Below are 14,776 nucleotides of genomic sequence, written 5' to 3' on the forward strand. Positions count from 1 at the left end.
TAAGTGACTGTTTTCAAAAGGCTCTAGCTGTGGCAAAACACTTAAAGCATGAAACAATGCAAGTCCATTTGGCTTCAAAACACTTCTAGTGTTAATTTTTCCCTTACTTGTGTTATTTTAACAACATAAAAACCTGTGAAAAGGTTTTTAGGTTTCAAGAGTTATGAACGATTTCCACAAGGGACTACAAACCACCAGACTCATTTTGGTGATCAAACGAAGCTTTTTGTGCATCAGGAATGCGTTACGACATTCAGATGACTCCCGTTCCTATTAGCACACAAATAAGACCGACAAGAAAAATCAAACATCAATTAAGTGCCTTGGTGGAATTAAAATGTTTGTCTGCTGCTTGAACAAAGCACAAGAGCAACGCTTTAAAACAGAAAGGAAGCGCAGTCATAATAAACAGAATAATAAACATAAATTAGATTCACAATTATTCATCTAAATGTTGTTCCTCTACCTCCTAGCAATATATATATATATATATATATATATATATATATATATATATATATATATATATATATATATATATATATATATAACATAAAACATGTTATTTTATGTTGTTAAAATAACACAAGTAAGGGAAAAATTAACACTAGAAGTGTTTTGAAGCCAAATGGACTTGCATTGTTTCATGCTTTAAGTGTTTTGCCACTATATATATATATATAAATCAATTTGATTAAGTGCAACATTGTTTTCAGTAAATATATTTCGGTATTTTTAATGGGTCTAAAGGACTGTTTGTTTGGAGAGAAAGCAGCATATTAGCTTTGAGCAGCACAATGAAGAGTAAACAAAAAAAACACAGAGTTGTTTCGAAAGGCTTTCATCAGATGCAGGGGGACTTACTTCTATCTGGGCTTTGTGTCTTGAGGTGGGAGAAAGATAAGAGGATAAAACAAGTTATTGTAAGAAAAAGGATCTGAAGGATTGATGTTCCAGCGATTGTTAGAGGGGCTGGAAACGATTGCTTCCAGTTGACAGGCGGAGCAGGGCCGGGACCCAGCTCACCCCCTCAGTCCGTCTCCCCACAACAATCCTGTAAAGCCCACAAGGAGGTGACGCAGGATCCGGCTGGAGATCCCTCTAAACAAAGGGTTGGTGGTGTGTGTCGTACAAAACGGCCCCGCGGCGCCGCTGTGCTGCCATGACAGTCGAGGTGAGCCTGTTGAAACATAGATGGGGCCCTTTGCTCAGATCTTCGGGTTTCAGGGATCAAGTTGATTGAGCTCATTTCTAAGTCCCTTTTAAGAGCAGCTACAAGCTGAACATCGGCCCTCAGGCACCAGAGGGCATTGTTCATAACAACGGCGTGCGATTGAGGTGGAAAACCTCCAATTTAATCCTCACTGCAACAAGATTAAAAAAAGAAAGAAAAAAAAAGATTTTTGAGGTGATAGGATAATCTGTTTTTCGCTGATTTTGCTAACGGTTGCGTATGCTATTTCTTTTTTAGCACTTCTGGTTTTCTGCATTTCTGTCTCCCTGGACACCTGCATATCCACCGCCAATGATTCCATCATCAATAAATACAAATGCACTGTTTTGTTCTGACTTTCACTCCATGTTGCCAGAAGCCATGTACTGAAAACATGTCATAGAAAAACAAAATTTTAATCTTTGGATTAAAGAAAACGTACTGCACATTACCCTGAAGACCATTTCAATCGTGAAACATGGCGGTCAGAGGCGACAGGAGGAGCCACATCCAGGACAATCCTGGAAGAAAACCAGGTGGAGGCTGAACAAGTCAGGAGAACGGAGCGGAGCTTCAGCTTCCAGCCGGACAAGAAGCCAATGAACAGCCAAAGCTACAAGTGAAAGGTTTAGAGAAAACAAATATGTGTTAGCATGTTCCAGTCAAATCCAGTTGAGAATGTGAGGCATGTTCACAAAACATTTCAGTCTCTAGCTGTAAACAGACGTATCTCAAAATGAATTCAGCTAAGCTAGCATAAGCTAAGTTAGGATGCGCTTTCCTAATCCCAGAATTGAGATGTTATCAGGCAGCAGCACAATATACATAAAACAGAAAACATAGCATGCTAATCATAAATAATAGTAATATTAACAATATGAAGAAAATATATATGAACAATGTATATTTCTATGAAATTAAACAGTGTTATCTAAGAATATATTTAAATATTTTGTGCAAATGGAGCAATTAGAGTGAGCAGTATCCAGCACAATTAGACTCAGTTAATGTACAGAGTTATGACAGGAAAGATTACCTTTGGCTGTAATTACAGAAAAAATGGTTCTTACAAAGAATTAGGAGGGGTGTGTGTGTGTGTGTGTGTGTGCGCGCGCGCTGAATACTCACTATTTTGCAAATGTTTGCTTTGCAAACAGAGTCATTTCCTTCCACTTCACAGCTGTGCTCCACTTTGTGTTGATCTATTACACAAAGCCAACAATAAAACACACAAATTGTTGTCATGTGCCAAAATGTTTTCAAAGGAAGGCACCAAAGCTACAACAGCCTCTGCTGTGATCCGTTCCCTTCTCATTCAGACACATTCCGCTTTTTATGTGGAGATGACATAATTCAGCCTCTAATGAGGGATCCCGGCCCAACAGAACCAGTGTGGTGAAGTAAGCCGGTCGTTAGTTTATTTGTGTCTTTTAACGCGCTTCAGTTGTGACCCTGCGGCCGAAACCTTCCCATAGACTGTGCTGTAACCTCACACAAGTTCATTATCATTACGTAGCCTTTTATTTTCCCCTCTTCCTCCCCACTAATGAGCCACCCTAATGGTCTGATCATCATCATTACCATCTTCACTGCTCTGGAAGGAAACAGGAACAAAGTTTTAAGTGAAAGTTAAAGCACGCAGATTGGACCGACTACGTAATTCACTTAAGACGTCCTGGAAATCACCTTTTTTTTGTTCCCCTCCTCTGACCAGACAGTCTGTACCTGAGGGATGATGGCTAATTGCTTTTTTTTTTTTTTTTTTTCTACATTGAATTAAGTTTTTTAAAGCTTAACAATATAAAGTAAGCTAGGCAGGAAATGAAAAGTTGTTGCTACAGCGAGGGATGTCATTATTGCTTAAATTGTGTTTTGTTTGCCTACCTGCTTCTTTGGGGGTAAATGAGCTAATAGAGAACTTTGTGGCTCAAAGTTAGTCAGCAGAAATTACATAAAATAATAAAACTGAAATATAGAGGTTAGGAGTTAAAGTGAAAGGCATTACCTTTCAAAAGTATTTGGATCATTTGAACGTTTTCACATTTTATCATATTGTAACCTTTTGAGAGAATTTTTGTTTTGATAGATCAACACAAAAATAGTGCTTGATTGTAAAAAAAGAACAAAAAAAGAAAAAAAACTGATCAATATCAACAATAGATGCTTTTGAGGTTTGTTTCTAACAGCTTTCACCCATCATTCTTTGCAAAATAGTTTAAACTCAGCCATATTCAAAGTTTAGCCACAGTTTACCCTAATTAGATTAAGGTCTGAGCTTTGACTGGGCCATTTGAACACCAGTCTATTATAGCTCTGCTTGTGTGATGTATGCGGAAAAATCCATTAAGTCACACAGCGAAACAAGAGCAACATAAACTCGCGCACATTTTTTTTAAAAGTAGTGAAGCTGTGTTCGTAATAAATTAACAGGATTTTTACTGAGATATTCAAATTTCCTCTGCAAAAACGTTACATATTGATCTGATCCAAGCAGAGATGAGATGAAATCTTTGAAATGTTGCTGTGGGATTGGGGGAGACATGCAACCTGTTTAAGGTTGCATGTCTCCTTTCGGCCTGCTGGCGGCAACAAAACAAACTCCAAACACTTTATTGACATATTAACATTATTTAACTCCTCAGATAATTACATTTTGACACATATCTAGAAACAATTGTACCTATTAAGAGTCACTCTGGTTCATTTCTTCTTACTGACTCCAGAGATAAAGTCCGTCTGTTTTTTTTTTTTTAGCTGCTGCTCTTTTGGCCATAATGGCTGCTGATTTCTGTCCGTCTCCTCTGTTCTTTGCAGGCGTTTTAACTGAGCCCGTTTTTAAATGACAATACCCACCTGCAGGGGCCGTGAATGAGGCTGATGAGCGCAAAAGGTGAATGGAGGAAAATCCAGAGGAAGCACTAAAAACAGGCCTCAGAGAGCAGCAGCAGTTATTATGAAATGAATTTTAGCGAGTTTGTGCTATTGATGCCGTCACACGCAGCCGCTTTTAGCTACCTGTTCATCGAGCAAAATCTCTACGACTCAGTTGATCTTTGAATTGTGACCACCTTATCTAAACCCGGATCTGACCAGGGCCAGATATAGTAAACTGTGGGCCTCTGGGTTAAATCGAGCTCTGGCTCCCAACAAACACACATTTCTGTTTCATGTGAACATCATATTAGCTTGACAGGGAGTCCGAAACATTAGTGGAGATGTCCCCGCTCAGATGCTTCTGTTTTTCTTGAAAAGATGTAGCAAAACCCAGACTGGCACTGAGCGAAGTGATCAGCATCAATACTTCATCCATGCAGGAAGAAAATAGAAAGCAAAATATTTTCATTACAATCACAGGCCTGTTTTTGTTGATGCAATCACTAAAATGCACATTTAAAGAAGCAGTGTAATTTGTTTTATAGCACAGTCAGGTAACTAAGTTAACTTCACTTGTATATGTATATATACACTGTACATATCAAATATGACTTAAAAAATTACTTCCTAATTTAACACCTTGAAATTGGGTCTCTGTCTCTTTAAGAAGCTCCTGCTTTTTCTGAAACTCCGCCTTCACGAAGTCGTCATAACATGGCTTCTCTATCAACCCTTTAGCAACGTTTTTACCAGCATTGTACTGAGAGGAATCTTCTATAACGAGGTCAGATGTTCCACCAGGTGTTTGCTAATTGTTGCTGGCTAGCCTGAAGGAGCTGAGTGGAGGAGCTCAGTGAGGCAGAAGCTTGGAAACAACAGCTCAGAGGAGGAGCAGTGCTTGGTCCACTGAGGCATCTTAATGGTTGCCATGGAGTTTCAAAATCATGACATAAAGCTAAAAAAAAAGTTGATTTTTACATAATACTGCCCCTTTAAAAAAAAACTGCACTAAAATGTTATTTTTCTCACTTCTGATTAACCTTGGGATAAGACACAAAGTTATGATGTCATATTGCCAAAATCAAATTGATTGATTTTATTGAGACAGTACAAATTACTGAATGTACACTATACTGGATTTAGCAAAATGTTAATTTCCATCCATAGTCCTATAAAAATACAAGATTCAAACATTCATACAAAAAAATAAAGATATACAGTAAAATTAAATTTAAACAAATGCATATGGGTTTTAAAGCACAATGCAGGAAAAGCATCTGTTGACTACAAAAACAAATCAATGAGGCCGCCCCCCCAAATCCCAGCGCCCTGAGCTACTGCCCCTGTAAGCCCCGTCTAAACTGTGACCCCTGGTCCTCCGGTCTGATCCGGTCAGACTCCGTATTGATTCCACGTCTCTCTGCCTTCAGGATGAATGTTGTTGAACTCCCTCCCAGCCCTGCAGAAAGCTGGTCCAGACTTTTTAATATTCATGGGATCAAACGAGGTTTTACAGGCCGTCCGACCCGTCACCGCCGCCGTAAAACTGCAGCCCGGTTGCCGTGGCAGCTGGCTTTTTGGCACGGCGGAAGCAACAAGCTCCACAGACACATGCTGTGATATATATTTCAAACGCTGCTTCTAGGAGGATTTCACTTCTTTGTCAGGAAGTCTGTCTTGAGGACAAGTTTTTTTTCTGTCTTTCTAAATACCACCTGGTGTAAAAAAAACCCCCCCCAAAAAAACACATTGTCTGGTTCAAAGAGTGCTGTGCATATTAAAATGAAGCCGGCTTCGGCTCGTTCTGCTCACTGCGCGCCGTGTGTACGAGGGACGATCTCGCCTGTTAGGATGGGAATTACTTTCCTCCTCAGTAACGGCGTCTTCCAGGTTTGTGACCATGACGAGTAAATTGCCTGTGTTATGCAGGAGAGCGGGGATGTGTTTGTGTCCCGATGAAAGACATATGCTGTTAACAACTTCTGCTTCATCAGATTTGTTCAGGCAATTTAACGCGGTGAGTCACATCGGGACTGAAATGCTCTCTGTGTGACCTGCGACTGCTGCAGGTTAACTTAGCTTATTCTCAATCTAATTTGCACAGCTCTTAATCACAGTTAGGCTTTTTTTAGATTGAGTTCAGTTGGGGAGTAAAAAAATGCAATATTTATCACATTTTCAGTTGGTGAGTTTCACTTTCGTGTTGCACTGGTCAATCAAACAAAATTCTTTGAAAATCCTGTTCCCCTCCTCTCCTGTGGTGGTGCCGCACTAAGAACTACAGAATGAAATGACATGAAAACCACTGAAGAAGACACTGATGCAACTTCCTTCTTCACAAAATGTAAACAAAAATGGAGTAGCGTCAGGTTTTAGTAGTTGTAGGATTTCTCTTTAGACTTTGGTAAAAGACCACGAACCATTTCTCCAGTTAGCACGTTAGTTTTGGTTGTATTTTACCCAGAATGCCTTGTGCTGTAGTCCCCTTTTTTGTTTTGGGAGCGGCCTCCGGTCCAGATGCGTTCACATATGGATTCGAACCACATTAGAGTTGACTTGAACTGGACCCATACTGAGGTTTTTAGGCAGATGATAGTTTGTGTTTTGGTTCACATCAGAGTTCGATTGCCCGTTCACACCTTCCACAAACGAACCAGACTTTCTACACCAAGTAGAGTTTGATTAAAGCAGAATAAACAGAGCAGGTGTGAATTCACCCCTAAGTCACGAAAGGATTCACAAAGTCAAATCCTTTCAAATGTGAAATCCGGTTTGGATCTGTTGCCTCCTTCAAAACTCAGATTTGTGTTGCTGAATGGTGGCACCGTTGCTGCTGATTGTGGCGACATCTGCGGCTCTCTCAGTGGACCGACCAACGCCGACAGAGACACCCACCCCACTCCGCCTCTGCCCGTCACCAGCCAGCAGGACTGCAGATCCATCAGCAGATCATCAGCTTGTCATTCTTATCTGCAAGCCTATGCAAAGCAGTAACGACCTAATTAGAGAGGCTCGCGGACTCACTGGCAGCCGTACCAGTAAAGTCAATGAGGTGGCTCATTGTGATAAATGGAAACGAGAGGATTGTCTCTGGTGTAATTTTTCTGATGGGAGCAGTCAAATCTTTTGGCTAATTTTTCACGTTGAGACGCAGCGAAGTGACAACCACAACAGTCCTGGGTGTCCTGCCAGCGCATCTCACCGTGGAGTCCCTTCACAGTTCAGGGGACTCATCCTATGTGAAGACTTTCAAGGGTTTGGGAAGAATTCAAAAGCTACCACGTTTAATTACCGTCCTGAAACAAAGAAGGGCAGTGTCCACTGAGCTGAACTGTTGGAAAGGGCATCGTGACATGTCTACACACTGTTCCTTCTTTTTCTTTGTCTCTCAGATGTTTGACTTTCAGTGACTTTGGTTCTTCTCAAACTTTTTGCCCAGCCAAGAAGTTGGATGTTGGCTCCATGAGGATTTGACTACAGCACATTAATTGGGCATTGACTCAAAATTGGATTACGATATTGGCGACACTTAGGCTGACTACATGGAATTATAAAATACATTCATTTTGGGAGGAAAAATACCACGCCTAACCATTTCTTACTCCAATTCTACGTTTCTGGCTTGTCCTGCTTACAGGGAAAGCCAATCTGATGTTCACTTTTTCTCCTGAGTTTTTTTCTTGTTCCTCTTCTTTCTCTCCCTCTTTCTCTGGGGTCAGTTAAGACAAATTCATATTTCATTAGTCTGCTCTACAAATCTGGGCGCCCACTGAAGGTCTACTATCTTTTTGGACATCTGTGTGCAGCTCCACTGTTCACAACTGCTGAGGTAGTCAGGCACCAAACAGAGGAAATATAGAAAACGGTCAGCACATGATGAGAAAACCTGCAACAAAGTTTATTTTACAGGATTACAGAGAGGATATTTTCATTTAATTTCTCAGAGACAACAAGAATACAGAAACCACATACGTTCCGAGGTGAATATGGACACATTATAGGCACAGAAACAGAGAATGCTGACAAGAAGTAATTTTTCGGCCATCGCTTTGGCACATTCACTGTATTCTGTTTTCAGTTCTTTTCTTCTTCTACTCTTTTGAATAGACAGTGTAGAAACCAACACATTATACCACCTCCTGCAGTGAAAACTGGATAACTGTGTCAAAATCAATTGTTCAACTGATCAAAAACAGCGACTATGACTTTTTTTTTCTGTACAGATCCAAGTCATTCGTTTCCACAGACATGGAAACATGTCAGGACTTTACCGTTGATGCCGGGTCCAGACACTCATAAATGGGCGAACAACACCTCATTTAGCTCATACTTAATAGTTACAAATTTTAGTGATATTTTTGGAAAAACTAAATATCTCCATTTTTATAAGTAAAGATTTGGTAAAAGAAATTGCATTTTTTTAATATAATAACTGTAAACAAATTTAAAACAAATTAATACTCAATACGGTTCTGTATGACGTCATCCAGGTTCGGTTTGATCGGAAACAAAATTTCTAATTTTGATCTAAAGAAGATCAAAACCTATCAAGACCCATTAAGCTAATTTGATTTCGGAATTCCAACTTGCGCAATTATACGGTCAAATCTTACACCTGGCCACCAGACATAGCAATGGACAAAAGACCAAAAAGTTTAGACTTAATGATGAATGTTGACTATGAGACTTCGAAGTTGGTGTAGCTCCCCTTTCAGGCATCTGCGCTAATGTTATGAACCAAAGATTTTCACACTCAGACATTGGCTTTTAGACTGTGGGTTGTAAGCCTGTGCTTGGCATTACTGCGCTGACTGTGGGTGACTCACACGGTGTGTCCTTCTGAAATGAAAAGACTGTAATGCAATTCTTGTGGTCCTGTCTTCACCAGTGCCAAGGCCGTTTGGACTCTGAAAAGAGAAAACAAACTGCAGATACTGTAGGCCCGCCCACACAATTCTATTAAATCTCTTAAATAAAATCCCAGGGGACAGGTTTTTTTTTTTTTATCTACAGTGTCAGCATGCTCACTGTAGGGAAAGATGTGGAGGAGTTTAGCAAGCGGGACAGAAGGCCGCAGACGGCTCAAAGCCTCGGTCCGGCTTCAGTCAGCTGCTGGATTTTGCTCTCGAGCCCCAAAACTGATTCCACAATATAAAAAACCATTCAGGGATGCTGACACGCTGCATACGGCGAATGTGTTGAATGTGTTATCCGAAAGGAGCGAGTTGTGATTTCACTAAAACTCCATTTATTTAAAAGATTACTTGAAGAAATGAGATTCATAGTCTGTCACTGCTGCTGTCAGATTGTGTTTTAGCATAAGACTGAGGGCTTTGAGGGTGTGCACAGAATCAAACCTTCTGTTGAGCAGAGTGTTTCTGCATCAGAAAGCACACTCCAAATAGTATCGGGTTGTTTGTTTTATCCAGATATTGGATATGCTTTTGGGACAGAAGTCAGGCAGTTAAAGCCAAACATTGGGTCAAGAAGTACAGTCCAGTTTGCTGAGTTACAGAAAAGACTAGAAGCAGCGTCATCCTTCTTCAGTGATGCAAGTTTGTTAACAGATCTGGTAGTCTGGTAGTCGGTTTGATTGGTGACCAAAATTGCAACATTTGTTACATTTTCAACTGGTGTGGTTCGCTTTCACACTGCACCGAGTCAAACAAACTAGAGCCTTTGGAAAACCCGTTCCCCTCCACGCCTGTGGTGGCGCTGCACCAACAACTACTGAAGGAAATGACGCGAAAACCTCAGAAGATGCTGAGCGCAACTTCCTGCTTCACAAAATGTGAACAGAAATGGAGTAGTATAGTCCACTTCCTGCTTTCTGAGTGGTCTCCAGTCCAGTTGCGTCCACATAACCACACCAGAGTTCACTTCAACTGAACCGAGACCAAGGTTTTTATCCGGGTCAGAGTTTTATATTATTTAACCTCCCAAAACGAACCGAACTCTCAAGGCAAATGAACTGGAACAGACCCCAAGTTCGACTCCTACCTTGTGTCTCTTTACCACCATCCTGTTGAATTACTACTATTGCCAGCAAAGTCTTAAAAAAAATATTTGTCAGTGAATCTTAGACAATATGAGATTGACTTCAAGGAACCACCCGGAGAGTTTCGCACTGAGGCCCGTCAGCTGGTCCTCAGGCAGAACAGCGTCTGGACTAACGCTACAAATACACTTTCTGGGTGGAGTTTGCATGTTCTCTCTCTTACCAAGTATTTTTGGTTTAGTTTGCTGTAAATATCTCTGTACACTTAAAATAACACAAAACTAACTTATAAGTATCTTTTCAGCAAGATATAGCAGCTTGTTTTAAGCTCATTCCTTAATATTGACTCTTTTTTTTTTTTTAAGTACCAGTTCCTCTCGCAAATTCTTTCACGTATTGGGAAATAAATTATAAGTGAACTAATCTACTTAGTACTTAAAAAAACAGTAAGAAATTCTGTACTTAAAACAAGCTATTATATCTTGTGAAACAATATTTATATTCCTGTTAAATTTGAGATGAAATATTTTCATTTATACATGCGGATTCATTGGCAAGAAGCCTTTTACATGTCGTCACCTTCCTAAAATTCAAAAATACTTTATTAATCACAAACGTAAAGTAAATGTTATTGAGCTACAATAATACAAAAACGCCCCAAGTCTTTTTTTCCAAACTCACTTTTGGCAAAAATGACTTAAGTCATTAGCTTTTGAAGGTGACGATGTATTACATGTGAAAAAGTTTTACTTGAAAATGTCATTTAGGTTATTTGAAGTAAGTTTTGTCTTATTTCAAGTTTACTAAAAATATTTTTCACTAAAGCCACTTGGTATGAGTTGGGGTTTTTGCAGTGTGGAGCTTGAACGGCCCTGGGTCATTGGTCACCCCCTATTATCTCCTCCCTTTCTGTCACACAAAAAAAGAAACAACACCCCACTGCATTCCAGCCGGCAGGCTCGGCAGTCCACACCGAGCAGACTTCTCTCTCTCTCTCTCCTGCAGGCGACTTGGAAAAACCGTGGAGAAGTTTTAGTTCAGAAGAGCGCCTGGACGTTTGGGATACAGCGATCATTGGCTGCGTGTGGATTATCAATAATTGCCGACGAGGGTTGGAGGGGAGAAGGGTGGTGGTGGAGGTGGAGGGGGGGGGACGTCTCTGCTTTGCCATTAATTATTTATAGGGTTCCTGTAAAGCGGCGGGGATGCGCGAGAGACGCCGCAGCGGCGAGGCTCGCCCGCTCTGAACCAGAGGACTCACCGGCAGATGATGACCCAGCCCGAGAGTGTTTCCAGAGGAGACGGAGGAGAGCACGAAGGAGGATGAAGAAGGGGGGAGAGGGGTCGAGAGCGGCAGAGGTGGGCTATAATGAAGTTGAGTGGGAAAGGACTGTGCACCGTGTGCTCCAGCGCCCTCCTCTTCGTGTGCGCCCTGAGCGAAGTTGTCGTTGGATTAAGATGCGTCTCGCTGGGATCTACGGTGAAGGCGCACTTCCACCTCGGCGCCGCCGCCGGGGCTTTCTACTCCGGGCTGCTGGTGGGGACCGGCCAGGTGCTGCTGGGCTCGGCGATGGTCTGTTGCGTGCGGAAGCCCGGCTGCCGGAATTTCTTCCTCCTGGGTGTTGTTGTCTTCTTGCTGGGGGTCCTCACCGCCTTCTCCGGCGCGGTCGTGGACGGGGACACGGCTTCTTTGGTGGAGAGGAAATTTTCCCACTACTGCTTCCACTCGGTGTTTGTGAACTCCGCCTGCCAGCAGCTGCGGGAGTACCAGCGGACCCTGGTCATCTCCACCGTCCTCAGCACTTTGGAGTGCCTGCTGGGGCTCCTCAACCTGGTCATCATCAAGCGCTACAAGGCGGAGCAGTTCTCTAGGAGCCGGCAGCGGCAGCGGCAGAGCAGCGGGGGGCCGATCGTGTTCAGCGAGGAGCGGGACTGCTCGGCCGCGGGGCTCCAGCCGGTGTCCTACATCAACCTGGGGGTGTTCAGCGTGCTGGACGAGACGGGGGCCGAGGTGCAGCGCGGGGGCCACCCGTCCATCGACCTGCCCGGATACTGGCCCTGGGACCCGGAGCTCAACCACTGCTTCCCATTCTCATACCCGATCCCCAGCGAACTGCCGCCCGCCTACGAGGACATTTTCCCCGCCGAGGCATGCAACACATAGCCGCTCCGGAGCCAGCCCCAGCCTCTGCTGTGACAATCACTGACTTTTTTTTTTTCTTCTTTCTTTTTTTGTGCTTAAACCCCCTCCGCCCCCCCAAACATCTTCCTCCAACACACACAGTATAACAGTAAGTTTCACAGGAGGTTTTTTGTCAGCAGACCATTATTCTCATGTTTTCTGGTCACATATCATTGAGGAGCCAGATAGAAAACAGATTAAACATTTCAAATATAGAATAAAAAGTGGCAGCCTACGGGCCCAGACAAGTGCAGGCACATCCAGGCCCATAAAAGCAACAGCTTGCTGGAAGAAATGAAGTGGAGAGTTCCTGTTTTCCTGAATGGTTGCTGTTACCGTTTTTACTTGTGAATAAAATGTGTATTTAACCTCAGCTGAAGTCACGAAACTGCTGCCAGTGTTGAGCCCGAACTTCCGCGGTGTGTTTTTTCCCATAATTCTTACTGAGCTGCTTTAAACAGTGGCATGGTCAGCTTGGTGCCCCGCCCCGCTGGTCAAACAGGGCCGGATGTAGGAGGGGGGCAGGTTTGGTGTCCTGCCCTCTACAACTATTTTTCACACTTGCAAATAGATCTATTTAAAAAAAATTAACTCACGTCTATATTAAAATAGACTATTTTCTCCTGGAACAGTTTTGTATTATTGTTATTTTTAATAGAAATAACTTCATCCTGATTAAAAGTTGATCTCAGATCAATTTAAAGGGCCAGATTTAGAAGGACATGGGCCTCAGTTTTAGTGCCCTATCTGGTAGCCGTATACATTAGTGGGTATGAATTTATTTATGCTGGTCAGTAGCTACATATTGTTCCAGAAAACTGTACTATAACTTCAACATTTTCTAATACTTTAGTATTCATTTTCATGTCTTTGTTTATATCCTGTCTTCTATAAGTAAAGTGTTTGTAAAACACACATTCATAAAATGACAACAACAAAAAAAAAAGACAAATGAAAAATCTTTTCTTTCCGTCCCTTAGAAGTTGACGCCCTGGACTACTGACCCTGAAAGTCATTTCTAAACTCTGGCCCAACTGATGTGTAACAAAGTCCCTGAAACACACCAAAAAATAACAAACACAGTCTGGAACCTGTGTTTAAAGCTTGCTATAAATCATATTATTGGGTTCATTGAGTCAGAGATGGGGCTACAAAATTATACGTCTTTTAAAAAGTTGACTAACCTTCGCAAGAGACGGGGTGTTTTTACTCGATTTGTGTTCCGACAGGACTAACCCCTGTTGGGCTTTTACAAGTTTTTACTGTGTGTTTGTGGTTCTGGGGACTGACGGTCTGACAGGACAATTCCCCACTCTCTGACCGTGACAATTGCCGCACTCCTCCTGAGAGTTGCACCAAGACCGCAAGAGAGTTAATAATAATAATTAATAATAATAATAATAATAATAATGCACGTGTAATTATTAAAACATCTCGCATTCGATTTATGTTTACTAAATATATTAATTCTCATGGAATCTGGGTTTATGCCTCCTATTTAAGTCGGCCCCATTCTTTAAGCTTAACGTTTTCAAAGCAGGAGAAAATGAGCTATAAGTTGCAGAAGTTATTTATTTAAGTTTTTAATCATTGTGTGCCACCACAGGACTACCAGTGGCCGTCTCTGTCTAAACTTTCCGGAAATGCCCCAGGGCTCAATATCAAACATGTTGTTTTCAAAGATACAACCTGTTATTGCCAACTCCCTCCCCCATCTTTAGGTTTTACAGTAATTAAGCCATGTTTATATATATTTTTCTCCCCAACTACCACAACAGATGATCCCAGTGATAAGTAGCATGTTTGCCTTCCAGATGGGAGGCATTTTATGTAATCCTTAATGCACTGAAGGTGGCATCCCGCTGTTTTCTCTTTAAATTCAAACTGCGCAGAGCTGCCTCACACACTGTGCCATCTGATTTGACTCGAAGTGATTGATTAACTGCGCCACACACAAATAACCGTCATCAGCCCCCAGCATGGGTCCTCTCCCAACCAGGAAAAAAGCCTTTCAGCCTCACCATCACCAATTTCACTTAACCGCTGGAACAAAGACGAGGGGAAAATAGGGGGCTCTGCCGTCATTATTCTGTACCTTTAGTCGGAGGCGGCGCGGCTCTGCGCGAAATTAAAGCGGTTCCCTATTCTTCAGATACAGGTTTTTAAATGAGCATCTGTGGCTTGGCGTTTGAGTTGTTTTTTTAGCACTTTGATGAGCACTTTGTGATGAAGAAAGTTTAAAGAGGAGGCTGCTGTCGTCAACAGGCTCAGGATGATCGTTCGCAGAACTATATGATGATGCTTTCTGCTCACTCATTCTGCTCAGCGTGGGTTTGCCTGCAAGAGATGAATGCATGAGCAGGGAGAAGTAGCAACACTCCAGCTCGAGACGTTTTCTGTACGGCTCAGCAGCTACAATATGTTGGAGTCCTGAGAGTATTTGTGCAGTAATGGTGTCTGAACGATACAGGTTTAAATTTTTATCGCGGTATGTTTTGGTACTATTATG

At 42.0% G+C, this 14,776-nt stretch overlaps 1 protein-coding gene across 1 annotated transcript; it reads left to right on the forward strand.

The window, feature by feature from the left end:
• Nucleotides 1-10,963: 10,963 nt before the first annotated feature.
• On the forward strand, nt 10,964-12,640 carry tmem271 (transmembrane protein 271). The gene has a single exon (XM_088009256.1). The coding sequence runs from the start codon at nt 11,455-11,457 to the stop codon at nt 12,247-12,249; it is 795 nt and encodes a 264-aa protein (XP_087865382.1). The 5' UTR covers nt 10,964-11,454; the 3' UTR covers nt 12,250-12,640.
• The last annotated feature ends 2,136 nt before the right edge of the window (nt 12,641-14,776 follow it).

Source organism: Poecilia mexicana, unplaced genomic scaffold (genome assembly GCF_051168715.1).
Source record: "Poecilia mexicana isolate PSO_F unplaced genomic scaffold, ASM5116871v1 scaffold_10, whole genome shotgun sequence".
NCBI lineage: Eukaryota > Metazoa > Chordata > Actinopteri > Cyprinodontiformes > Poeciliidae > Poecilia > Poecilia mexicana.